The sequence below is a fragment of the Naumovozyma castellii genome, chromosome 2, assembly GCF_000237345.1.
Source record: "Naumovozyma castellii chromosome 2, complete genome".
Taxonomy (NCBI): domain Eukaryota; kingdom Fungi; phylum Ascomycota; class Saccharomycetes; order Saccharomycetales; family Saccharomycetaceae; genus Naumovozyma; species Naumovozyma castellii.
Window position 1 is genome coordinate 650,845 of NC_016492.1, and position 26,023 is coordinate 676,867.

The 26,023-nt window shown below is 36.6% G+C and overlaps 15 protein-coding genes across 15 annotated transcripts; 5 read left to right on the top strand and 10 right to left on the bottom strand.

Moving 5' to 3' along the window:
- Nucleotides 1–187: 187 nt before the first annotated feature.
- CTH1 (putative mRNA-binding protein CTH1) lies at nt 188–1,318 on the bottom strand (the record flags this gene model as incomplete). Its single annotated transcript, XM_003674773.1, has 1 exon — nt 188–1,318. The coding sequence occupies one exon, from the start codon at nt 1,316–1,318 to the stop codon at nt 188–190; it is 1,131 nt and encodes a 376-aa protein (XP_003674821.1).
- Nucleotides 1,319–1,769: 451 nt separating this feature from the next.
- On the top strand, nt 1,770–2,606 carry GIR2 (Gir2p; the record flags this gene model as incomplete). The annotated part of the gene is made up of 1 exon (XM_003674774.1): nt 1,770–2,606. One exon carries the CDS (start codon nt 1,770–1,772, stop codon nt 2,604–2,606), a length of 837 nt encoding a protein of 278 aa, XP_003674822.1.
- Nucleotides 2,607–2,782: 176 nt separating this feature from the next.
- Nucleotides 2,783–4,033, bottom strand: ENT5 (Ent5p; the record flags this gene model as incomplete). The annotated part of the gene is made up of 1 exon (XM_003674775.1): nt 2,783–4,033. One exon carries the CDS (start codon nt 4,031–4,033, stop codon nt 2,783–2,785), a length of 1,251 nt encoding a protein of 416 aa, XP_003674823.1.
- Nucleotides 4,034–4,595: 562 nt separating this feature from the next.
- On the top strand, nt 4,596–5,297 carry FIN1 (Fin1p; the record flags this gene model as incomplete). Its single annotated transcript, XM_003674776.1, has 1 exon — nt 4,596–5,297. One exon carries the CDS (start codon nt 4,596–4,598, stop codon nt 5,295–5,297), a length of 702 nt encoding a protein of 233 aa, XP_003674824.1.
- Nucleotides 5,298–5,333: 36 nt separating this feature from the next.
- NCAS0B03680 (uncharacterized protein) lies at nt 5,334–6,011 on the bottom strand (the record flags this gene model as incomplete). Its single annotated transcript, XM_003674777.1, has 1 exon — nt 5,334–6,011. One exon carries the CDS (start codon nt 6,009–6,011, stop codon nt 5,334–5,336), a length of 678 nt encoding a protein of 225 aa, XP_003674825.1.
- Nucleotides 6,012–6,643: 632 nt separating this feature from the next.
- MTC5 (Mtc5p) lies at nt 6,644–10,081 on the bottom strand (the record flags this gene model as incomplete). Its single annotated transcript, XM_003674778.1, has 1 exon — nt 6,644–10,081. One exon carries the CDS (start codon nt 10,079–10,081, stop codon nt 6,644–6,646), a length of 3,438 nt encoding a protein of 1,145 aa, XP_003674826.1.
- Nucleotides 10,082–10,354: 273 nt separating this feature from the next.
- Nucleotides 10,355–12,967, bottom strand: ARO1 (pentafunctional protein ARO1p; the record flags this gene model as incomplete). Its single annotated transcript, XM_003674779.1, has 1 exon — nt 10,355–12,967. One exon carries the CDS (start codon nt 12,965–12,967, stop codon nt 10,355–10,357), a length of 2,613 nt encoding a protein of 870 aa, XP_003674827.1.
- Nucleotides 12,968–13,252: 285 nt separating this feature from the next.
- On the top strand, nt 13,253–14,545 carry ECM18 (alpha/beta hydrolase family protein; the record flags this gene model as incomplete). Its single annotated transcript, XM_003674780.1, has 1 exon — nt 13,253–14,545. One exon carries the CDS (start codon nt 13,253–13,255, stop codon nt 14,543–14,545), a length of 1,293 nt encoding a protein of 430 aa, XP_003674828.1.
- A 178-nt stretch (nt 14,546–14,723) lies between these two features.
- Nucleotides 14,724–15,737, bottom strand: NCAS0B03720 (uncharacterized protein; the record flags this gene model as incomplete). Its single annotated transcript, XM_003674781.1, has 1 exon — nt 14,724–15,737. The coding sequence occupies one exon, from the start codon at nt 15,735–15,737 to the stop codon at nt 14,724–14,726; it is 1,014 nt and encodes a 337-aa protein (XP_003674829.1).
- A 571-nt stretch (nt 15,738–16,308) lies between these two features.
- Nucleotides 16,309–17,211, top strand: INO2 (Ino2p; the record flags this gene model as incomplete). The annotated part of the gene is made up of 1 exon (XM_003674782.1): nt 16,309–17,211. One exon carries the CDS (start codon nt 16,309–16,311, stop codon nt 17,209–17,211), a length of 903 nt encoding a protein of 300 aa, XP_003674830.1.
- A 175-nt stretch (nt 17,212–17,386) lies between these two features.
- KIN1 (serine/threonine protein kinase KIN1) lies at nt 17,387–20,536 on the bottom strand (the record flags this gene model as incomplete). Its single annotated transcript, XM_003674783.1, has 1 exon — nt 17,387–20,536. One exon carries the CDS (start codon nt 20,534–20,536, stop codon nt 17,387–17,389), a length of 3,150 nt encoding a protein of 1,049 aa, XP_003674831.1.
- Nucleotides 20,537–21,009: 473 nt separating this feature from the next.
- On the bottom strand, nt 21,010–21,624 carry DPB4 (DNA polymerase epsilon noncatalytic subunit; the record flags this gene model as incomplete). Its single annotated transcript, XM_003674784.1, has 1 exon — nt 21,010–21,624. The coding sequence occupies one exon, from the start codon at nt 21,622–21,624 to the stop codon at nt 21,010–21,012; it is 615 nt and encodes a 204-aa protein (XP_003674832.1).
- Nucleotides 21,625–21,851: 227 nt separating this feature from the next.
- Nucleotides 21,852–23,492, top strand: TRM1 (tRNA (guanine26-N2)-dimethyltransferase; the record flags this gene model as incomplete). Its single annotated transcript, XM_003674785.1, has 1 exon — nt 21,852–23,492. One exon carries the CDS (start codon nt 21,852–21,854, stop codon nt 23,490–23,492), a length of 1,641 nt encoding a protein of 546 aa, XP_003674833.1.
- Nucleotides 23,493–23,664: 172 nt separating this feature from the next.
- Nucleotides 23,665–23,847, bottom strand: NCAS0B03770 (uncharacterized protein; the record flags this gene model as incomplete). The annotated part of the gene is made up of 1 exon (XM_003674786.1): nt 23,665–23,847. One exon carries the CDS (start codon nt 23,845–23,847, stop codon nt 23,665–23,667), a length of 183 nt encoding a protein of 60 aa, XP_003674834.1.
- Nucleotides 23,848–24,059: 212 nt separating this feature from the next.
- On the bottom strand, nt 24,060–25,829 carry VBA4 (Vba4p; the record flags this gene model as incomplete). The annotated part of the gene is made up of 1 exon (XM_003674787.1): nt 24,060–25,829. The coding sequence occupies one exon, from the start codon at nt 25,827–25,829 to the stop codon at nt 24,060–24,062; it is 1,770 nt and encodes a 589-aa protein (XP_003674835.1).
- Nucleotides 25,830–26,023: the final 194 nt, after the last annotated feature.

Below are 26,023 nucleotides of genomic sequence, written 5' to 3' on the forward strand. Positions count from 1 at the left end.
TGTATAGTAAGCAATTATATATAGTCGGTTTAAAAGACAATCATTGTGAAAAAATTATGATAATAATTAAGTTTAAATATGATAATAAATGTAATAAATAATAATAATAATAGGAATAATATGAAATCAATAAAGCTTAAAAATTATTGATTGTAATAAATAGTGGTAGTGTCTTTTATCTCATTGATCACCAGGTTATACGTTGTAACTCCTTGACGTTTGCATGCAAATTCTTATGTTTCATAACATGTTCACCTTCGTCACCTTCTTCTGGTACTAATGCGCCAGCTTTAATATAAATTTGAATATCTCTATCATCGCCGTGTTTAAAACAACAACGTTTCCCGTAGGGGCAATATCCTAATTTTGTCCAATTTACACAGGGTTTGGTTCTAAAATTGTTCGACCTTTGTTTAATCTTTAGTTCGTGTAACCCATGTGCAAACTGACATTTGTTGCCATATTTACAGTGACCCTTTGTAGTGAATGATTCACAAAGTTCTGTTTTATACAGTTGCTTATTGACGTTTTGTTGTTGATGCTGCTGTTGTTGTTGATGATGATGATGATGATGATGCTGTTGTTGAATATTTTGAGGATGCGAATGTGACTGAGTATAATGTATAGGTGATTTTGGTGTGGTTTTTTGAATAGGGAGTGTCGGTTGGTTAATGACTGCAGGTGGCACCTCTGAAAGGGATAATTTTTCTAAGTTTTCAGTAGTCAGTGGTAAAACGTTCGAACTTGGGATAAAATTTGAATTAATTTCTACTTCTAATGAATTTTTATGCGATTTATGTGCTGAAACAATACTATTATCATTCGGTGGTGCCATAACCGGAAATGAAAGGAGATCATTTTCATTCATTAAGTTGCTATAGTTGTTATTATTGCTTAGATATTGTTGTAGCGGGCCTCCTACAATATTATTTCTCGTTGTCCGTATTTGCCTTTGTTCATTTCCTGGTAATGTCATTTCTTGGAAGTGGTTCATTTGAGAATAGTAAGGATGCGTAGAGATTGGCTGTCTCTGTGATGCGATTAAAGATGCACTAGTGGCAATAGTGTTATTCATAACGTTATTGTTAGTTCGTAGTTGTTTTGAACGTGTATCAGGTTCTATGTCATCGGTATCATTAAGTAGATTCTTTACATAGTAATCTTCCATTTCTTTTAATTTTGATTCGTAGTTATTGTTATCATCATGTTGATCCGCTATAGAGAATAAGGACGGTGTTGTTGCTGTAAACATTGTAGGCAAAGACGTCACATTCTTATTGCTATTCAGGTAATGGTTGTTTATGTTCGAATACAACATTTTTGAGTCCTCCCTTTTAAAAGTGTTATAATTTGATTTAAACTGTAATGTTCCAATGTATAAGGTTTCCTTAACTTATGTGAAAACCAACTTGAACAATGTAGTTGTAGTCAAAAAAAAATATGGATGGGTGTTCTTAAGGTGCGCTGTTTGGGTTACGAAAAATGGACTTCAAAAAGTAGGTGCACTATTGTATTCTATTATTAATTTTGTAGTTTATTATCTGATAAGAATATGTCAAAATTTAGAAAATTCTCGAAAATAAAAAGGTATTTAGCCCTAAGGGCATGTGTTTTTAAACATTAATCAAAGCCCTAATTTGGACCGAATATTCAACCCTAACTAAAAATTTCTTTTTCATTTCAATGATTGATGGATTAAATACTAAATAAATACCAGTTGAATGGATGAAAGACCCTGTGAAAGTCAGTAAAGGCCTATATATAACTCAATGGATTACCAGGAAGAACAGGTGCAGGAGTTGGAGGTGTTAGAATCCATTTATCCTGATGAATTGACCATTAATAAGGGTACGTATCCAGGAATAAATTTTGAAGTTCTTTTAAAATTGGAACTAGATAGTGATGTCTTGGCAGCCTCATTGACTAAGCAGCATTCTATGTTAATTAGTTTTTACCTTCCTGAAAAGTATCCTGATGAGGCACCAACCATTAAAATTCAACCTCAGGAAGTTCTCCTAAAGGATCTTCACAATGACTCTGACGAGGATGCAGATGAAGAAGGTGATGAAACGTATGGTGAGGATGCACCTGAATTTGATGACCATGGGAATAGAATACTGAATAAATTAGAAAACTTACCAGATAAGATAAGTTTCCAACAATATATTCCTGATTTACAGGTAAAATTAGAAGAACAAATTGAAGATGATATGTTAATTGGAATGCAAATGTGTTTTGCTCTGATTTCCTCCATAAAAGAACATTGTGAAACGTGGTTTTCTGAACAATTACATGAACTAGACAGACAACATGAATTGGAGATTCAAAAACGTGAGAAGGAAGAACAAGCCAAATTTAATGGTACCAAAGTTACTAAAGATTCATTCATTGAATGGAGATTAAAATTCAGGAAGGAATTGCAATTAGATACTAGGGATGAGATGAGAAGGTTGCAAGCTCATCATGGTAGATTAACTGGTAAACAAATGTTCGAACAAGGTGTAGACGGTACCATTGACGATTTAGATGAGAATTTTGAAGATGAGAGTAGCATTAGCATTAATGATCAAGTAGCCAAGGTTACTGACGATTTGAAAGAACTATAGACAAAAGTAGCAAAAATTATCTAAGAAGGGGTTAATAAAATGAGGATGACTATTTAATAGAAATAAAGTACATGTGTATGGTGTATTAACAAACTAGGAAGAAAAAAGTATTAGTTATTTAACAAATCGGCTTAGACATCAAATAAATGCAAATCCTTGTTGTTTCGGGTAGAAGTTTATATCAATGATTTAGAATTAGTGAAAAGATCGGCAAATGGATCTTTTTTCGTTGCAGAAGAGGTATTCGTGGTGGTATTATTTGTGGTCGTAGCATCAGAAGAGTTACCATTTCCTCCAAAGTCTAATAAATCATCCAAGTTAGCGCTTGTATTGGTTGTGGAAGCCGAAGTAGTGGTAGATTGTGGTAGGGCATTATTAGTTTTGATTGCTGTTGGTGCAGGGCTTGCATCACTCTGGAAATCTCCAAATTCATCATCTTCATCATCATCGGCATGAGCTTGAGAAGGAGATGATGGTTCAGCTGGGAAGTCATCAAAATCTAATAGATCCTTTACATTATTAGTTCCATCATTATTTTTGTTCTTGGAGTTTTGCAATTGTTTCTTCCTTTGTTCTTCTGTGTTCTTAATTCTTTCCCTGAGTATTTCTCTTCTTTGTCTTCTTTGTTCTGTCAAATTAGATAATCTACGAGGACGAGTTGATGATGGAGGTGCTAAATTAGCCTCTGTTTCTAAATCAAATTCTAAATCTTTACCTGATTCTTGATCTTCTTCTTCATCGTCATCACCAAACCCTTGATCTATATCGTTTGCATTATATGAGGTACCTGATGGGGCCATCATTGTTGGAGTAGCATTATATATAGATGTCTCAGTTTGCTGTCGAATCTTTGCAGCATTCTTTCTGTTCTTGGATCTTTCCTTCTTTAAGAAATGAGGGTCTTCCATATATTGAAGAATATCTTCACCCTTCTTCCTGATCCCACGTTCATGAATTTCCATTTTCCCATCATTTGAGAATTTCACTTTAAAATTGGGGATCTCCCTCGTCAAGATATGCTTATGAGTAGTCAAACAACTCAAGACTTGATTCAGTTCATCTCCCTCAGAGACATTCAAAATCAAAAAATCAATGACGACTAAACATTTCAAAACGACTCTCCATTCAGCCCCATAATTAACATATTCTTTTCTAGCCTTCTCATAAAAATTCTTTGGTCTAGAGGCAATATGATCCACTAATCTCTTCAAGGTGTATTCCACCATCAAATATAGAGGGACTTGGTATCTATTTCTTAGCACTTTACTTAGATGTTTTGGTGTGGGGCCCCAAGCATCTGTATTGGTGGCTCTACGGATGTCCACCTGATACGGTTCATATTGGACAATGACGTTCTGCGCAAAACGGGCTGCATTACGGATATCGTGAATTCCCAGGTTCTGGATCTTCTTGGATAGGGAGTCCATTGTCGGTTGCGTTGGTGGTTAACTAATGTTGGTCCTTGATCCAGTGGATATGGAGATGGAGGAAAGATCTTCATAAACGCTGTCCAATATATTTTTTGCTTTGCTTGCTTTTCCCTTTGCGGAAATTGAAAAGAGACCCTATCACGCGGGGTAACCTCAAAGTTGCCATTGGACAAAGATAAAGAAAGCAGTTTTGGGGCAAGTCTTAATTACTTGGGACTGGTGTGTAAGCTTGATGTCGTCTTAATGTTTAGCGAGTGGGACACTTTTGTATTTGTAGTGTGTGTTCTTGTTTGTTTTTTGAAGATTTTCCTTTCTGGGTTGGTTCTTGGGGGGTAAAACTTTATCTTAAATATTTTAGCTTTACAAGCATTACTTGAGTGTTTGTAGGATGTATTTACATTTTTGAGCTCAAATTTATATTGTCTTTCCATTTTTTTATTATTTTATTGTTTCAGAAATGACTTATTTAATTAAAATTTAAAATAAATGTAAAATACAATTGTTGAAAAATGTAAACAAATCATCTCACAAGAACGACAAAGGGCCCAAACAGAACAAGATGAAAGAGTATTCGACCAAGAAGGACGTATTCAGAAGACTCAGTAACTCTCCAACGAAAAACAAAGTTGCAAAGTTGTCAGTCTCGTCTTCAAAGGTACAAAATTTTCCAATCACATCCAGAACTTCTCCCATTAGAAACATTAAAACTCATGCAAGGCTAACTTCTCCAAAATGCCTGAAGGATTATCAACCGACAATGTTGGTTCAGAGCGTAGATAGACACCATTTTAATGAGGGAAGAGGGGATTTGAATTTCCTCACTTCCCCTACTAAGTTTAATTTGGAGAAAACTGTAGGTGGTGATGGATCAAGGACTAGAATACGATCAAGATTTAAGAATGGTTTGTTATCTCCTGAGAGGTTACAGAATGAAAGAGAGCAATTATCACCTTCCAAACATATACAGGGCAGTAATTTATTTACTAAACTGAAAAGAGAAGATGAAGAATGGGACATGGATAAATTAACTGAAATTAATACTTCGCATAACAAGAAAAGCGAGGACTCTCCAACTTATATTCCTCTATCACCTAACAAGAAAAATGTTAAATTCGAATTGCCAATTACTACCAGGGATCAAGAGATTAATGATTCTTTAAAAGATATTAAAAGCATGCTTATCAATGTCATAAAAAAACAAGATGAAATGAATTCAAGAATATCACAATTAGAAGATACGATACGATATTTGAAAGGTTAATTTTATTTGTAATATATATATATATATATATTACTTTCAAAACGAGCTTCCTCCTGTGGTGCTATTTAACAATTCCTTACTCCATTCCAATTCTTTCTTCCTGATAAAAGAATATACATCCAAACAGGCTGTGTTATCTAACTCTTGTAACTTAACATATTCATCGCCGTTTCGATAAGTGGCAGAACCGTACTTAATATCCTGTTGTAAACAATCTTTATCTGAGGTTAATGCAACATAGACAGGCGCACATGCTGCAGTATATCCTTCTATAGTATGCCAGGTGGATCCCATAAGCCTGGCAAAATACAGCATTAATAGCATCCCGTAATATGTGAATGGGTTCAGAAATTGTGAAAATGCTTGACTTGTAAAAATACCTGGCTGAGTAACGTACTGTGTAATGCCCATTTCTTTTAGTTCTTTGAATGTAGCTAGATGTAGTAGATCAATTTCTCTTTTGGACCCCTCATATGGCTCTTCTGTCTTTAGCAACTCCAAATCTTGCAGGGACAAATATTTTTGATCTGATCGTAGACTTGATATCCAAATAATTTTAGCTTTACCTGCCTTTAATTGAGGAAGAAGCAACATGATTAAAAAATGTGGTGCAAAGACGTTAACTTGAAATATTAATCCCATACCATCTTTCGATTTTAAACCTACTTCTTGAAGTTTATAACCTGGATCAGTAACAGCTTTGACAGGATTCATAATCAATTCGAGAACTGCCTTCCACCAATTTATTCCACCACAGACACCATACGCTGAATTGACAAAGACATAGTTTATTTCAGAAGCAGTGGCTTCTAACACGGATTTCGCACGTATAACACTTTCTTTATTACTGAGATCTAAGATCGAAAAATCTATACTAATCTTACCCTTATATCTGATCTTGGATGCATACCTGAGAATTAATTCACGCACTTCTATAAGACGGCTTTCCTTTCTAGAAGATATAATAAATCTTAACGGTGTAGATGACTCGGTACCCTCCAATAATCGATATGCAATGTTTATCCCCAAATTGCTAATTATTAACCTGCAATGTTAGTAAAGTGTCTCCCATAGGTTCTAGGAATAGTTTAAATTGAACAAACCTATTAGCTCCCAGAATCAAAATTACCCTTTCTTCTGTCATTTGTCTTATCCCTATGGTTTCTAATGAGCGTTTTAAATCTAAATCCATTTTTAGTTTTAGCTCGAGGATCTTTTTGCCCTCTTTATGTAATGTTTTCAATATCGATGCTCGAAGAAAGAACTCGTTGACGCAGAGCGGCTAAACGACAAAATACGAGGGTAAACAATGAAATAACAAAAAAGAATATTCATAATTTATCTATCTACTTATTCATATTACACATAAATCGGTCTGGACAATGACAACCACATCCCGTGGGGCATTCATCTCCTATTTTCCACCATAGTTTCGCACATTTTGTATGTAAGACATGTTGACAACTACCACAAACAAAGACATTTCTAGTGACTTTCAAATTACAATACGTACATGTATGAGCTGCAAAAATAGCATCGGAATTATTGGCTACCCATTTAATTTGTACACCACCAGAAGTAGAACTACTATCTGAATTGGATTTTCCATGACGTATACCACCATCGAAGCTTGAAACAAAATTGGCTCCCACCTTCAATATTTTAGCACGTTCCAACGACAATCCCCATTGGAATAATAGTTTTGCATATTGATGTATATAGGCGCTTGCTTTCCTTTTATCTTTATTGCTAATTTGAAATATCTGATGTTTCTTAATAGTCTCTAATAATTCGTCTTGTATAAGTTCCACTTTTATAGTAGGTAATTTGTTGGCAGGTTCATCAGTAAGTTGTGGGGTGGCTCTCCTGCTAAAAGACTTGGGAGACCTTCCCTTAGAAAGAGAATAGTTACCAGTAGTTTGATCAGATGTTCGCGAATAATCTGTATTCATGGATGAATTATCGTTCGATGATTCGAATCTTGAATGAGGAAGTATAGAATCTAATGGCATTGGAGTCGGAGTGCGACCAGTAGAAGAATACGAGTGAATATCAGAGCCACTTAAACCACTCATATCGGCAGCTCTAAAATTTACCACCGTTTCGTAATGTCCACTATCCAAAATTTCAAACTCATGTTCGTTCTCAACCTGCAAGCTTGATAAGATACAGGAGAGCATGGCAAGCATCTGTAAATTGTTTTGTTTCTCAAAATACCTAAAAGCTTCCTTAATAAACCATTGAAGTCCCATAGGATGGCTTTCCCATATTTGGTTAAAGGGATTATCATCGCTTTGATTCATCAGCAAATCTGATAGAATTTGCCAACAATGACTAATGTCTTCATATCCATATTCTTCTGCTACAAGAGAATTATGCTTTGCAGTCTCCTCTGGATTAGCATATATAAATTGATATCCTAAGGCTAGCTCCAATTTATCAGGAATTAAATAACTGAAATCCTTGGTAACAATCACATTTTTTCCTTTCCTTGACGAATCACCTGTTTTAATCGATGCTGTTGGAGCAGACCCAAAAGGCCTAACAAAATTACCATGTAAAGCTGGTATTTTATTTCTACCCACAATGTTATTACGCATGATATCGTCCCAATCGTCAGCGAAACTATCATAACTTCCAATAGACGATGAATCATATTCAGAATCGTCTTCGGACGATGCCACATAATTTTCATTCAAAGCCAATGTATCTACATATCTCTTTGGTCTTACTGTATTCGAACTTCCTGATAATTCATCGAGTACCTTGCACTTGTAGGATTTGGGTCGCCTTGCGTTGGATTGAGAATCTTTTTCAACCAACTTCAATATATTTTGTTCTTTTTGTTCTTGTTTGCTTTGTGCAGGAAAAAAGCAAAGGAGTTGTCCGGATGCAGTCCAAACTGATCCACATTCATTTGGAACAGGGGTTGTGTCCAAAGCCAAATTCCTCCCAAAGTTTTTAGTCTTATCGCCATACTCATCAAAAGTATCTTTATATGCATCTAATTCCGATTCAGAAGATGAATTATCCAATAATTCTGAATCTACCTCGGAACTACCCAGAGAAGAAAGGTTGTCAAAATCTATATGGTCTGCAATTTCAAAGTTTAATAAAGGTTCTTCTTCTCCTTCAAGATCTTCTATACTCACATCTTCTCCTAACAGATACCGGAGACAAGGCTCTAAACAATATAAACCTGCATCAGTATACGGCTTGGCAATGTCTTTCAAGCGTGTTCTTATATCTTGTCTTTTTTTAACTGTCAACTCTTTCGTTTCCTCGATAATAAAGTTCGGTGGATTGCCTTTTAAAGGATATCTCATTGGAAAATTAATTATTATTCGTAAAAATATGTACGTGTCTGGATTTGTTTCTGACCATGGTCCATTTAAAGTTATAACTAATTCTCTAGTTGAGACTGAAATCTTTTCAAACACAACTTTGGGAAATTTATGCCCAATAGCACTGACTTCTTCGCCCAGATTCTGGAGCTTACGAGCTTTAAAAAAATCCTCAGGTGAATCAGGTTCATTCATTCGCACACCAGAAAGCCAAGTCAAATGGTTTACATTACTTGTTTTCAATCCAGATTTGGTAACAAAAGTTTCTTTGATTCTTTTATATCGGTTCCTTTGCTGATCTGTGCTAATTGGGGGTTCCTTATTGTAAGTCTGGTATTCATAATTTGGTAATTTTTCATCAAGTCTCTTGGTTCTATCATAGTCCACACTATCATATATATTATCGGTTATGGGCCATAATCGTAGATCACAATCCTTAGACCATGTGACTAATTGAAATTCGCAGTCATTAACCATCAAGTCAGATGGTTGTCTTGACCTCCAAAGAAAGTCAATCACTCTTTCTGAATGACCTTTAAAGGAATAAATTGGTTGTAATTTCGTAAGCTTATTGGATTCATTTAGGTTCTCTTGTTCTTTCAAAGTCGATAGGTACACAGCATTACCTCCACCTTCTTGTGGCATTATGCAAAATCCATTTCCAAACGGTAAATATCGACCACGCCAGATTGGGAAGTCCGTACTGACTGTTGAAGTACAATTATCACTGCCTTTTGAGATATCCCAGAACTTTACAGTACCATCATTTGAACTTGACATAATCTCTGAGGATTTAAAACGATTGAAGTCTATACTATTCACACTACTATCGTGTCCCACTAATTTATGCAACGGCGTGCTTCCCATTCTCAGATCCCAAATATAAATATCATTTGAATGTGCAGATGCCAAGATATTCGAATCTTTATAATTCCATTTCACCTGTGATGCTCCTGATCTCCAAGCACTTGTTGTATAGAATGGCCGATGTGGACTTCTCATATCCCAAGCATGAACATAGGTGTCAACGGAACATGTAGCTAAAATATCTGGATTTTCTGGATTAAAGTTAATATCTGTGATTGCTCTAGAGTGACCGTGTAACACATGATCAATTGCATCTGAAGATGTTCTGGCCAGATTCCAGATCAATGCTTTTTGGTTAGAAGTTGAAACGACCCAATATGGTTTTGCTGGATGGGGTGACCACTGCACATCGGCAACTTGCCAAGGAGTAATATGTTGCAGCCAACGAGGAGGTGAAAATGGATCGTCCAAATCGATAATATAGAGTCCATTTCGACTAGCCAGCACGACATCACGCCCAGATGGATTGATGGATACGGCATTAAAACCTCCGTCAACCTTTAAAGATAGAGATTTTCCAAAAGTTGGGGAATTGGAGGGCCCTTTCCCAATATATCCTGACTTGGCATCCATCAAGGTACTTGAGAATCGATGTAAAAAGGAAAACTCTTTGATGAGCTAGTTGACTACTCTTTTCAGCTTGCTTTACTATTTGTGACTATCATTACCTTGGTAAAGATTTCACAGTACGCGTTGGGTACCGATTCAAAACGGCCAGGAATATTGTGTCGGAATTTTAAGATTTCATCAAAGTTTTCTTTATAATATACATATACATATATATAAATTCGTTGCTTATAAATAACAAGTATGATACCTTGCAGTAATATTAATGCTTCGAGTCCATTATTCAGCACCATCCAATCTTGCACCAAGTTCAGTATGCAAGACATCCCACCACCCAGGCCAGGTTTTCCCAGTACAATGTCTTTCTAACACCCTGACAGGTGATTCAGCTCCATCTGCAAGCATATTTACGACACCTGCTAGTAATGATAAACTCATGGCAACTCTGTGATCATCGTATGTCTCGATGGCCTCGGTTGGGAGATTTAAATCTTTAATTGAATTCAAACCATGAACTTGAATACCATCTGGTAATTCTGTAGTGCTGACACCAAATTTGGCCAATTGTGTAGCCATAGCTTCAATTCTATTACATTCCTTGACACGTTGGTTGGCAATACCTTCGATTGTAGTTGTATTTTGTGACTTCTCATCTGAATCATGAGCCACAGCGGCGACGACACAAGCGGTCAAAAATGCATCGGTCATTGGTTCCATATTCACGTGCTTCAAAGGAGTCAAGGTACCAACTTTAGGTCCAGTGACAGTGGTCGATGAAGCAGTTTGTTCAACAGTACAGCCCATTGGTTTTAGTACATCACGAGCAAACCTTGCATCACCTTGTAAAGAATCATAACCAATATTTGGAACAGTGACGGTGGTTCCAGTTAAAGCAGCGAAGGCCAATGGATAGGTTGCACTAGAAGCATCACTTTCAATCACATATTCAGATGGGTTAACATAGGTACCCTTTGGAATATGATAAGTGTACGGTTCAGTAGTTGAAGCTTCCACTTTGATACCAAATTTTTCCATCATCTTAATGGTCATGTCCACATATAAGATTGAAATTGGTTTACCACCTACAAGGGCCAAAGTAACTGGCTCTTGAGCGTATGGCGCACACATTAAAATGGAGGAAACGTATTGAGAGGAGACGGTAGCAGCTAATTCAATTCTACCCCCCTTAAATGTGGAATTAGTAAACACTTTTAATGGTAAACATCCCTCAGATTTCAAGTATTCAATTTTAGTACCATTAGCACGCAAAGAGTCTACCAATGGACCAATGGGCCTTTGTTGCATTCTAGCATTACCAGTCAATACAACATAATCTTGATCCTGTGAGGAATTTACCAACGCAGCAACAGTTGTAAGGAATCTTGATGCAGTACCAGCATTACCCAAGTACAAGGGATCAGGACATGCAGTTAAAGTTTTCCCACCATGTCCTTGTACCACTACAGTTTCTCCATTATCTTCCCAGGAGATAGTAGCCCCCTTCAATTCATTTACAGCAGTTAACATATGCTTTGTATCATCTGAATGTAGCAGATTTTTAATCTTACATTGACCTTCACCCAATGCAGCCAAGATTAGCGCACGATTAGAAATAGATTTTGACCCAGGAGGTGTGATAATTTTGGTTTGATTTTGTGGGATGTTCTTGAATGGGTAGACTAAAGTTTCATCTGTTAAAATGAATCTCAGATCATCATCAGAAACAAAGTGGGCGGAGGTACCGTAACATTTACCAATGCTTTCTAGAATTACCACCTTTTTCTTAGAACCATCATTTTTCTTATCCACACTCATTTTATCTAATAATGTATTTATTGGAGTTTCTTTATTCAAAGTTAAGTCTTTGAACCATTTTTCATCTGGAGAAATAGGAAGACCATATGCTGCCAAAATCTTAGAAAGACGTGCAACTTGAGTTGGTGATAATATCCCCCAATAACGAGAAAGCTCAGCTTCTTTGATCATACCAAAAGAGACACATTCACCGTGCAAAGCCTGAGGAGTTAGAATTGCCTCATATGCATGACCAATGGTGTGGCCAAAATTCAACAAGTTTCTCAAACTGGATTCTCTTTCATCAGAGGAAACTACATCAGCCTTAACTTTAATACTTTCTAGGACTAATTTGTATGTATGTTCCAAAATCTTTTCAATTTCAGAATGAGAAATTTCATCAATCTCACCTGTGATGGAATTAGCCACTTTAATTTGCTTAGAGCTGTTAACAACCTCCAAAAACATGGAGGCATTGGATTCCAATCTTGTAAATTCATCGGCATTCCAAATACAGGCTGTCTTAATGACTTCGGCCATACCGTTGATGAATTCTCTTCTAGCTAGAGTTTGTAGCCATTTGATATCGACTAGAACGTATTGTGGTTGCCAGAAAGCACCGATGAAGTTCTTACCCAATGGTGTATCAACAGCAGTTTTACCCCCAATGGAAGAGTCAACCATTGACAATAAGGAAGTTGGGATTTGAACAACACGAACACCTCTCATAAAAGTGGCAGCCACAAACCCAATCATATCCCCAATAACACCACCACCTAAGGCAATCATAACGGTGTCACGGGTGCAACCTTTCAATAACAAATAATCTTCGATCTCTGCCTTCGTTTCCCTTGTCTTACTAGCTTCACCTGGCTTGATAACATAATTTAATACACGTGTGTCGGCAGGTAACTTGGATTCAAACTCTTTGATAAATTGTTGGAAGTATGGAACCTTGCTTAAATTGGTGTCATTGACGATAACGTAGGTAGACGATTTGCAACCAGTGATAATTGTGTCAATAATATGCTCATGTATATCGTAACCAACATGAATTGTCTCTTTACCCAAAATTGGGACTCTTGCTAATGGAACCATTTTCGTGAGTTAAAGTCCTTGATGAAGTCGCGATTGATAAAAGAGGGATACAAGTGGTCTCCAAACAATGGCAGATTTCAAGGATGTGTCTATTGTAACATTTTCTATGAAAGAAATATGACTCAAATTTTTCATTTCTCGAAGACATTTCTAGCGCCACTGCTTCGTGACATAAACCCAAATCAATATTTTTGAAATCCTTGTTAATTTTCAAAAGTCATCTTTGTATGATGAGCAGCTCTTCAAATAGACAGAGTTGAATTTATAGCTCAATTGTTGGAGGAAATGTATCATGTCCCTGGAAAACAGTGTATTAGGTTGTTACATGTGACTCAAGCAATCTCCCGAGAGAGGAGTTTGGAGGCAAGAATTATTAGTCGAGTTCTTCTTTCTCCTGATCAAGCAAATGGTGCGACACAAAAGAGGGTGTCCACATTGAAACTTTGGCTGTCAGTCTTAAAGAAGTCCTATGACCCGGAAAGATGTCTTGCTGAGAAACAAAATGAATTAATGGAAAATATCCATGTTGCAGGAACGAAGGAGAATACTATGATAGATGGCGTGTTAAATCAATGGAGTTTCCATAATTCAAGTGCCACTGCAGTTACCACTCCGACATTACTTCTCCATGGATATGCGGCATCGTCCCTGTGTTTTTTTAGGACATTTGTGCCTTTATCTCGATCCATCAAGAATTTATATGCTACAGATCTTCCTGGAAATGGCCTTTCAAAAAATAAATCTTTCTTTTCTGTCATGTATGGGAACGAATATATGAAAGTGAAGTATGAAGAAAATAACAAGTTTTCAATCAAATATTTAAATTCTTTGAAAGACCAAACAAATTCAATAAAACATAGCGAAGATTATTATATAGATGCCATACGGGAATGGCAACTTTCGAATAATCTACCGAAGATTAACTTAGTAGGACATTCATTTGGGGGATATCTTTCGTTCAAGTATGCGCTAAGATATCCTGATAATGTTAACAAGCTTTGTCTGGTCTCTCCATTAGGTGTCGAAAGTAATCTTTATTCAGTCAATAATTCACTAAAAGAGAATTATTTGTATGATGTTGATTACAGTGATCCTAAGTCTAGTTATTATTCAAGGAACTTTGCAATACCTAAATCTTTATTTGAAGGCCAATTCGGAATTCTTAGATGGATGGGTCCCATAGGAGCTCGGGTATGTTGGAATTACATATTGTCATCATATAAAAGAGTTCCATCCATGAAATATAAAGAGTACCTATTCCATTTATTGTTTGGGAATGCCAAAAAACTTGTGACATCTGCCAAAACATTTACGAATTTATTTACCAGGAATCTTCTTGCGAAAGATCCCATTATGGATTCAATTGAGAAATTGCAATGTGAGAAGCTTATGGTAATGTATGGACAACATGACTGGATGAACAAATATGCTGGATATTGTTTAATTGCTAAATTGAACAACTATCGTTCAACTAAAGATGCCGGTTATTTTACAGAAATCCCTGAGGCTGGTCATAATTTAATTTTGGACAATCCTGATCGTTTTTCATCGTCATTAATATCCTTTTTATCGAAGTAAGCTCATTAATGAAGTTGGAAGAGGATTTTGTTGTTGTCGTTGTCAAAGGAAATTATGTACTACAAAATAATAATTCTTCAAAAATAACTAAATTTTTATTTGAGAGGGTATTAAGGAGGTACAAAAAAAGGTCTAGTAAGGAAATACCGTATAATGTCTGTTAGGGAATATATTAAAATTATTGAAAGCTATTCGTCATGGATAAAGAATTGTCAACTGAAGAACTCGATGTGGTATTATTCCATGCTTCGACATATTCTGATAATTCCGAATCGTTTTCGATAAACATATCAAGTAGAGTTGGCGTTGGTAACACTTCATTAACGTTTCCTAAATTGTAAGTCAAGGTATCTTCGTATTCTAATGTCTGTTCTGCACACATTGTATCTGCACGAGTAGACTCCTCTGCAGAACTTACCGTTGATGATTCGGGACTGCCAAACGCGTTAGTTCGGTCCACTTTTGTATTTTTAAAATGCCCATGATGCTGATGATGATTCTTGTGGGTTTCTTTCATCTTGTACTTTTTTTTTGTATTCATCAAATCAGCTACAATGATGCTAGGTTCTTTCCTTAACCGCAAGTGTGTTGATATATTAAAAATGCTTAATATAACTTCCTTTTTAATGGAATCCTTTTTGAATAGTGACATCCCTAAAGTTGACCTTATCAGATCTTCAATAATCTCATTATCTGGTATATTTGGAAGCACATCCATAATTATTGTACACATTAAATTTAACCTTTCTGGCTTTTGCAAATGATCAGGCTCTCTATGTTCTACATCTGATGGCCACCATTCTGGTTTCATCAAATTTCCTTTAATATAAGGGTATTTGGTCTTCTTTTTTGGTTCTATGCGTTTTATCCATAATTTCGCCAAGGCTTTACAGGGAACCTGTCTTAACAGTTTGAAAGCTGCTAATAGATATTCTTTGATTTTGTTTCTCTCATTGAGATTTAATGAAATTGTTTTGAGATAATTATGCGCTTTACTATACATTCTAATATCTTGATCCCCCAAAATGTTCTCTAAGTTTACCGACAAATTTGATTTGGCAGCTGATGTAAGATAACATTTAGTGAAAAAGGGATCCCCACTATTTTCCTTTACTTTGGTATCTTTTAGAAGGAAGCAAAACTCATAACCATGATGACTTAAATTTTCCAGAATGTTCTCTAAAGACTGCATGCTTTTTCAAGTGTGCTATTGAATCGTATTCGAATTTCTCAAAATATGGCATAACCCTTTACATAATTAACTAATCAAACCAATGTACTTATAATCTATAGTTTTGTTCATTCTGTATAATGCCCGTTGTATTAGGGACGTCTCAGATCCCATTCGAAGTATTTGCAATTGTTTCAAAATTGCAATAGAAAAAATAAAAGCATTGTGACGCTGACGCGCGACGCAAATTATTTTCGTTGAGAAAATGAAATCCAACCACGGTTATGAGTGTTCTAACGCCGGAAAGGGGAAAAAATGTTGATTTTGGTAACCCGCCTTTTGTTTACATTTGCCAATAGCATGTGAAAAAAAAACTGAGAGGGTCCCATTAATATCATCACGATTCCATTGGTACTTCCCGCTATACAAGGTACAGTAGCAGAAACGCCAAATAATTCATTTTACTGCGTATTAGAGTCACGAACCAGCATTTGCAATCCCGACTGTTGAGTTTGGACTTTAGGATCGTATATAATACACTAATAGAAGAAGATATTAATAGGGAAAAACTCCGGTTTATGTGCATACGCCAATGAATGATACTGGAAAATCTGGCTCAGAACCACTAGATATGTTTGATTTCGATGCTGAGATTGACTTCGAGACCGCGTACCAAATGTTGAGCAATTTGGATGAATCATGGGTGCCTTTACATGACACAGGTCCAATTGCATTGGGGAAGGACCCAAACCAACCACATTTCACTAATGAATTTGATGACTTTGATAAATTATTCCCTCAGAACGCGTCTTACGACCATAAGAAGGAAAATGACATTTTGAATGGGACCGCTGGTATGTATGACCATTCTATAAGCAACCATGACGTACTGCATCACAACCATATACCGCATCAAACACATTCCATAGATAAGAGCCCGCTACTGATACATGACCAGTTTTCCAAATACGACACGGAAAGTCCCGGTCTATTAAGTACGTTTGAATCCAATGCTATTGAAAATTTCCTGGATAATCTTATAACGAGAGATAATGTAACGCCACCACTGCCGTTAGTGCCCGAGTTGAGACACCCACCTTCTACTGATAATGAGGTGAGTAGTAGTGCTGAATTTATATACAGGGAGACGTCTGAAGAAAAGGAACTCTCCCTGGAGGAGACTAACGATGAAGAGTATAGACCTGCTGAGTTGCGACTTCCTGAGATTGTTGTTCCTGATACGGATATTCCAGAAAGTATTAAGGATGATGCTGTGAAGTTGAAGAGGTGGCGTCATGTGGAAGTGGAAAAAGTCAGAAGGAACTTGACTAAGAAGGCATATGAAGATTTAATTGGAATGATACGGAAACCTAGGAATGAAAATGGGAAAAGAATACCGAAATATGTTCTATTGAATCATATTGTGGAAGATATAAAAGGGATAAAGAAGGCAAATAGAAAATTGGAAAACATTTTAAATGCAATGAATGGATAAACGGCTTTTATGAATTTAAATATAAAAAATAATACTGATAGAATATACTTGTCTATATACAGATCTTAATGAAATATGATATAAACAAAGTAACGAAAAATTAACACTAGGACGTCAGTCATTCTATATAGACTATTTTAAGTAGGAATAAACAAATGCTTAAAAAAAAAAAATCTCATAAATTCAATTCTTTTAAGATGAGTGATGCTGTTTCTTTATAAGTCCAGCTATTACCGGATACCTTCTTAAAATGAACACCAGCTAAACCGACAATTCTAACTCTCACAATATGAATTTCAAATTTAAGTAAATGTTTATCTTCAGCACTTGTCAATCCATCGAATCCATATCCTAACGATGTTAAAGATTTGTTTTCTGATATATTTTGTACTTGTGGGGTTATAACAACGGAATCATTGATTGAACCTTCCACAGGTGATATATTCTCTGGTCCCATATCAATGGAATCTGTTCCGAAGGATGCTGTATCCTTGGAAAGCGGTGATTTTTTGGAGCCACTTCTCTTTTGTTGCGTGAGCGAATAATCTGGATCACCAGGGAAATGAGATTTATTAATTTCTTTGCTATTGTTACTGTTATTGCTATTACTTTCAATTATTGTTGGCGATGTTTCATTTGAACTATTTTTTCTAAATGACATTTCTCTAATACAGATGAATCCACCTTTCACCTCCTTAAACTTAATTCCAAATTTCTTCAATACATAAATAATCTTATACCTAACAATGGGCAAAGGTTTTGATGATGTTGTCTGCACAGAGAAAAATCCCTTTAAGAATAAGGAACGTGGATAATCAATGGAAGGCATAGTACCCGGTGGGGCCTTCGCAGCTTCTCTTAAGATTTCATTATCAGTTAATAACTGTGGTTCATTATTATCTGCTGACTCAATCGGATATGATGTGCCATCTTCTGATTTATTACCATGGTATTCTAAATATCCTGTTGCATCAAGAGGTCCCCCATTATCATTAGTGTTACTCTCCTTGCCGGTATTATTCAACATTGATGGTCTTAAGAATTTTAGAGACTCTCTACGAGCGTGACCCACTGATTTTGTTCTTTGTGTCTTATGTAACCTACTTTCCTTTAATATATTGGAAGATTCTCTACTTGTAGGTGATCTTGATGGCGAACGTTCTGGTGCAAATAATTGTTCAGGAACTTCAACGCCATGTGTCTTGTTCACTTCATCTTGGACAATCTTATCAGCATTAGGTGGTAATGATGGTATTTCATCATTGGGTGAGTATTTCTTTGCTGATGTTACTCTTCCTAATGTTTGTAAGATTGTATTCTTATTATTTTCCTCTGTTGAAGTGTATGATGGAGCATATGATGATATCTTTGTAATTGGTTGTGGGAAGTCTGAGACTGCCCTTGTATGAGTTTTTCTCATAGGTAAAGGTGGATTCTGTGTGCCTTGTTTTTGAACATTGGCTTGATTTCTATGTTGGGATAATCTTCTGAATAAAGAACCAAATTTATTCTTTTCCGATGATTCAATGGAATCAGTTTTCTTATGATGTTGCTGGTTTTGATTTTGTGAGTTGAGTGAAAAGGCAAGGGAACCTTGATTAGATTTACGATCATCATTTGGTTGGGGGATTGGGGATAAGACGTAGTCAAGTTCATTTGGTTGATTTTGAGTTTCATTTGATATTTTCTTTGTAAGAGTTGATGAATCTACACGTTCAGGCGACCTTAACATAGTTTGTTTGGGTATTTCTACATGTAATGGTTCCTTTAATGTTGGTTCCTTTGGTGATATTGGTGGTGGTATAGGTTCGTTGGATGTTTCATTATTTTCTTGCTTTTCTTGGAAAGGTGTTTCCCCTTGCTTTGATCCTCTAGTGGTTTGTTCATTATTATCATGAATTTGTAACTGCTTCATATTAATATCATTTTCTGATACTATTTGATTATTTTCCAATTTTTTAGCCTTCCTCTTTAGCATTTCATTCGTTAAGTAATATATTGAAATCAATGGATGGTAGGATACTAGAGGATTTTGAAATTCCTTATCACTGGTATGCGAGTGTTTTTTATCCCAATAGCTTTTGGATAATCTTATATATCTCTCACTAGAGATTACTTTTGACAGTTTTCTTATTGTTTGTTCCACATCGTCTACAAACTCCAATCTTTTCATCTCTTTAATGACTTTTACATCTAACTGTTCTATCGTTAAAGGAGGTCTATCAGGAATATAAGATTTTGGTGGACCATCACAATCTCTAACCATCCAGTGATGATTCATTACCTGATCTAATGTGGCCCTCTTGAAGGGATCTACCACGAGCATCTTGGATAATAAGGATATTACCTCAATTGAAAGGAATTGCGGATAAAACACTTTACCTTGTTTAATCTTTTCATGTAATACATTTGAATTTTCATCATCAAATGGTACTTTCCCACATACCAGGACATAAAGAACTACACCAAAGGACCAAACATCAATTTCGGGGCCAATATAAGGAGTTGCTTTTAGAAGTTCCGGAGCTGCAAAATAAAGCGATCCACAATAAGTTTTCAGTTTATTACATTTATCATAGAGATTAGAGAGCCCGAAATCTATCAGTTTAATATTACCATCTTTGGATATCATAATGTTTTCAATCTTCAAATCTCTATGGACAATATTATGTGAATGTAAATATTTTAAAGCACTACAAATTTGCCTGGTAAATGTTCTTGCTCGAGATTCCTTTAATGAACCATGTTGGATAATGTAATCTAGTAGTTGACCTCCTGAAACATATTCGAAAAGCATATAAAAATGATTAGATAGCGTATGCATTTCATACAATCGACAAATATGTGGATGATAAAGGATTTGACCCAAGGAGGCCTCTCTTACCGTTCTCTTATCTCTAGAGGCCTCCTTCTCTAGATTTTTCTGTCGTTCTATAACTTCCTTTTCGCTTAATGGAATGGTATACCCATTATGCTTGGCTGCGTATTCTTTACTTAGAAAAATTTTGGTTGCTCTATTTACAATCTTAATTGCGCAAACTTCATTAGTTCGACGGTTTTTGGCTAGCTTAACTTTACCCATGGAGCCAGCACCCACCGTCTCTACAAAATCCCAGTCTCCCAGGGAGGTTCTATGAAACTGTCTTAGTTTCTGTGATTGCTTACTATTGTTTGACGGCTGGTCCTTGGATGTGGCGGGTTCTATTGTCCTTGGTGTAGCAATGTCTGTATTTGTATGTGTCCCAGTGGACGTTGTTGCCGTCGTGGGAGCAGGCGTCCCTAATTTGAATTCCTGCTTGATCTGATAGTCGTTTGAAGTGGCCATTCTTATAATGAGGGGGGATAGATATGAATATGAAAGTAAATGTAAAAGAATCTTGCGTCAGTGGCTTCCAAATATGGTCATATAAGGTCTATATGATGTGGAAGAATGTGATGTTAAGGGTTCCCTTATTTCTGCGTTGGAATAGGGTTAATGTTTTTGGCTAGCAGTCACTTGTAGACGAATGAGTTGATCCTATGAAAAATGTTTAAGGAGTCGTTGATAACCGCCTATGTCTTGAGCTGTGGGGTGGCAAACAATGGGATCCAAGTACCCTTCCTCTATTTATGGATATCCAAGATGTCAGTCCGAATGGTATTGAGAAACTGGGGTTAAGGGGCCCTCTTTTCTGCGCTGGGTAACATTTCAGATGGCCGATTATAATAGGTCCATTACAGTGCACGATACATTCCACATTCTATTCTATCCTATTGTCTTCTATTATATTATATTATATTACATTACATCATGTTACACTATGCGGTGTCCATCTCTATGTCTGGTTGTGCCTCACTGTTCTCCTCTGAAGGTGGTACTACGATCTCTGCTGTGGCTGTTCCATCGGGACTCCCCGTCTTGGCCTTCTTGTTCTCACTAGTACCTTCCGTGGATTCAGAATTCCCCTCTTCAACTGGTTCTGCTTCTGCTGCTGGCATTTCCTGCTCGCCTTCCTGCTGGTCAGTCTCAGTCTCCGTCTGTAGCTTCCTTTGCTGCTTCTTTAACTCCATAACATACTGATAGTCCTCCAGCTTGTTCCTTACAATGGTCTTGAACCCACCATGACCAATGTGGTCCAATGCATTCAACACATCATCCACATTGCAACTCTTTCGATCTTGATCCTTCGCGTATTCTCTGGCAAACAAAAGGAGATGGTTCACAAACACGGTGGCACTCCTTTGTAATGCTAAGGCAGCATCCTTATTAATAACTAGCTTCTTTCCGTTCTGTTGATGTATCTCTTTGGCTAACTGGACCACCGTACTTCGGGGAAACAATAAGTCTTCAATGGTAATGTTCTCCTGTTCCTTTATGTACGAAGTTGTGGGGTAGTTTCCCTGTGAATCCTTTCTCCAACCCTTTGGTGGCATCGTTACTCTTCCGTGTGTGGTTGGTTGTCAGTATCACGATGCCATGAACATAGCTTGCTGTGAGATATCATTATTACATTATTTAACGCGTCTCTCATTTTTTTCATGTCGTTTCCGATGATTTGTTTTCAAAATTGGCTATTAAAATTATATCTACAAAGGCACAAAGACGATGGATTGTGATCCATTCGTTATATATTGATCCAGCATCCCAAGACCCCTCAAAGATGATTCGTGCCGCATTCACCAAGATCAAATCCAAGATCAATACCTACATTCCGCCACAACAGGCACAAATAAATGTGGAGGACTACAACATCGTCAAAGAAGGTTCTGCAGAGATCCTCTTCTCCAAGAAGGAGACAGTATTCTACAATCCAGTGCAGCAATTCAATAGAGACTTGAGTGTCACATGTATCAAGGCCTGGGATAATTTATATGGTCCACGCTCCAACAATAAGACCCAGAAGAAGATCCAGCATATGGATAAACGCAGAAAATTAAACAATTCTTCTGCCAAGAATGCTAGATCAGACAATGATTCATATTTGAACATCTTGGAAGCATTGTCTGCGACTGGGTTGCGTGCTATTAGATACGCAAATGAAATTCCTCATATTAAAGAAATTGTTGCCAACGATTTACTTCCAGCCGCGGTAGAATCCATTAACAGGAATGCGCAATATAATAATGTGGAGGATAAAGTTACTGGTAACTTGGACGACGCTAATGTATTGATGTACCGTAATAAGGCTCAAGGGACGAAATATCATGTTATTGATTTGGATCCTTATGGGACGGTGACACCATTTGTCGATGCTGCCTTGCAATCCATCGAGGAAGATGGGTTAATGTTGGTAACATGTACTGATTTATCAGTTCTTGCTGGTAACGGATACCCTGAAAAATGTTTTGCATTGTATGGTGGTGTGAATTTAGTTTCACATGAAGCTACTCATGAAAGTGCTTTGAGATTAGTAATTAATTTATTAAATCAAAGTGCTGCCAAATATAAAAAAGTGGTGGAACCATTGTTATGTTTAAGTATCGATTTCTATGTGAGAGTCTTTGTTAAAGTGAGAACTAGCCCTATTGAGGTGAAACAATTACAATCAAATACCATGGTAACTTATCATTGTTCTCAATGTGGATCTTTAGAAAATCAACATTTAGGACGTATGCTTGAACGTGAGGGGAAAAATGGTAAAAAATATATTAAATATGCTGTTGCTCAGGGACCTCCAGTGGATACTAAATGTAAATTTTGTCAAGGAACTTACCATGTTGCTGGGCCCATGTATGCAGGTCCCTTGCATAACAAGAAATTTATCGAGGAAGTGTTACGCATTAATAATGATGAACACATTGATGAAATTTATGGAACCAGGAAAAGAATTGAAGGGATGTTGACTTTAGCTCAAAATGAATTAGATGATGCACCATTTTATTTTTCACCAAATAAGATTTCATCTATAATAAAATTACAAGTCCCACCATTGAAAAAAGTGGTTGCAGGTTTAGGATCCCTTGGATACGATTGTTCATTAACTCATGCTAAACCATCCTCATTGAAAACCAATGCTCCTTGGGAAGCCGTTTGGTATGTCTTAAGTAAATGCGATGATACCAATAAGGATATTTCCAAGATGAATCCAAACACTGCAGGATATAAGATTTTATCTACCATAGATGAATGGTTACCAAAAACTCCAAATGAAAAGAATTCCAATTTGGATATAACTAAATTAACTTTTGAACCAAATGAACAAAGTGAACATCTAGAAAAATTGAGAAAATTGAAAATTGTTAGATACCAAGAAAACCCAACGAAAAACTGGGGTCCCAAGGCTCGTCCAAATCTTTCTTAGTAGCATATAGATGGGAAACATATTAAGGCATTAAATTTATTTTTAAAAAATTTGTAATAAATATTTAGATTTGAATGTATAATAATAATAGTAGCAAATGAATAGCAAAACCGGCTCCTTATTCAATAGTTTTATTTTGGTACCTCAAACCGTAAAATTAAATTGGTGCTGGTCACAACAAGGTAGTAATTAAAATAGAAGCCCATACACCCAATGTTGGCGTCACTCTCTTCACTTCCCCCTTCAACCAACGGACCCCAGTCAAGGGTCCTACGGTGTACGACCTCGTGAATGCTTGTCTGGAAGAGGCGCCTGCCCTTCTGGCGGTGTTTCTGAGAATTGTGTTAAAGATCATAGTGTTAAAATTGGCTTTTTTATGTAGTGTATTGTTCTACTTCTACAAGAGGGAACAAAAGATCTACCGTGTTGGCTCCCTCATGCGTTCTTATATAATCGCGGGTTACATAAACCTGCGCATGGTCCCTGCGCGCTTATCGGCTGCCATCTCATAGGTCGAGTGATCTTACGTAACCGCTTATTATGCATTGTGTAGCTTATATAAGACCTCTATTGTGCTTCATTGTCGTCGCTGTGGGTACTTACTAAGCAACTCGAGATAATAATGAAGATGGATATTACGAGAAGGGAGAGGAAGATCTGGTGTATGGCGAGAGCGAAACTATTGGTGATCGCTCCTCGAGTAATTGCGGGGGCGTCGATCAGGGCCCATTGAGGGTTCTTGATCGTCTTTTCCAATATTTTTAACAATTCCTTTTTTTTCAACCCTTCAGATTGTAGCTTTAATAGATTGTCCCTTAGTGTGTCATGTAGAGTTCTTGTAAATAAACCTTGGCATAGTATAATGGTTGCTGACCCACCTACTAGTATACCTACAGCGAAATCACGCATGTTCTTTGTATTGGCCATAATGACGGATGTGACACCAATTAATGGGATACATCCAGCTACAAAATGAAACCAGTCTGGAGTACTCTTGTCAAGGCTATATAATTGATAATACCCTATCAATCCAACTAATGAACCTAACAGGGAAGTATTGTATTTCTTGGCATAACGTGCCTGAATGAGAACGACGGCAAACATGGACAAATATATGGGGAGGACTCGAATGCTCAATTGAAGATATGATTCATTCCATACTATTGTAGAATATACGGGAAGATATATTAATGTGGCAATTAGTGCCAGCATGGAAAACATGTTTGGAAGAAGATCTAGTAAGTTTTTTCTACTAATGGAAATCTCGTCCTTATTGGTAATGTCATCCAAGGGAAAGTACAAGAATAATAAAACAATCTGAATAATTGCCAATATTGTTGGTATAATATAAATTTTCCTCCATAGATCACAGAACACACCAGAGGTGATTGTACCACAAACGGCTCCTAACATGGAAATCAAATAATATACATATTTCTTGCATAATTCATGTGCCATCAAATTAGTGGTAAATGTGGTATAGATTATAAGTGCGGCACCGATTGCATTTATGCACCTACCAAGACCAAATGAGAAGTATAATTTTGAATTAAAAATCAATAAAGATCCAACCACAAATGCCACATTACCTGCTATGATTGATGATTTTAATGTACATAGCTTTGGGTACTCAATTAATGCCGACAAGGTTAGACCGATCAGAGCAAAACTGGATCCGAGTGATAATGCCAATTGAGAAAACCTATCAAAACCGGAAAGTATAAATGAAGATAGTTCTATCATAGCGGAAAATTCGAAAAAGATCATGAACAAACCCAACGACAAAACGGTCAAAAGTAGCTTAGATTTAACACAAGTCATCAAGTCTGCTTGTGGGGCCGAAGATTCAGTATCTACATGCAAATCTATATCGCTTGTATTGCTAGATTGGCCATGAATAGATCCATATCCGTCTGTAGTTCTTGCGTATAATGAAGAAGTTGTATTATTATCTGTGTAGATCGTAGTAGTATCGCTCGAAGTTATTTGCTGTCTGAGCTCCTCTGTTGGTAGGGGAACTGGATCTTGAGCGGCAGAAGCATCTTGAATATTAAGAGCCATATTCCTGTATTGAGTGGAAAATGATGGTGCAGGGAACTTCAAATCCCGTTTATCTGGCATTTCCTTCTCGGCGGGAGTCGATGTTTCATGATTCGATGTTTTTAACAAAGGTGTACTTTCTTCAGGTTCCAGTTGTTGTACAGTGTTTAATTCTGAAGTTGGCTTTTGGGTACCATTGGGAGTAGCATGATGTATTTTATTCTCGAGTAATCTTTGTTTCTCCTTTAATTTAGCAAATTCACGAAGTTTCTTACGTTGTTTATCCTTTCTGCCCATATTTCTCGGTGTCAATTGTTTAGCCCTTACACGTCTTCTCTCTTTTAATGATTCGTAGTAGTTTGAGGATCACAAATCTGGTTTATTACTGGTCTTCTTTGACAGGGGAATTACGTAGCTCGCTTTATATAACGTTATACTGCTGATAAATAAATTGCCTTGGGGATCGAAAAAAAAAAAGAACAATGCGAGCA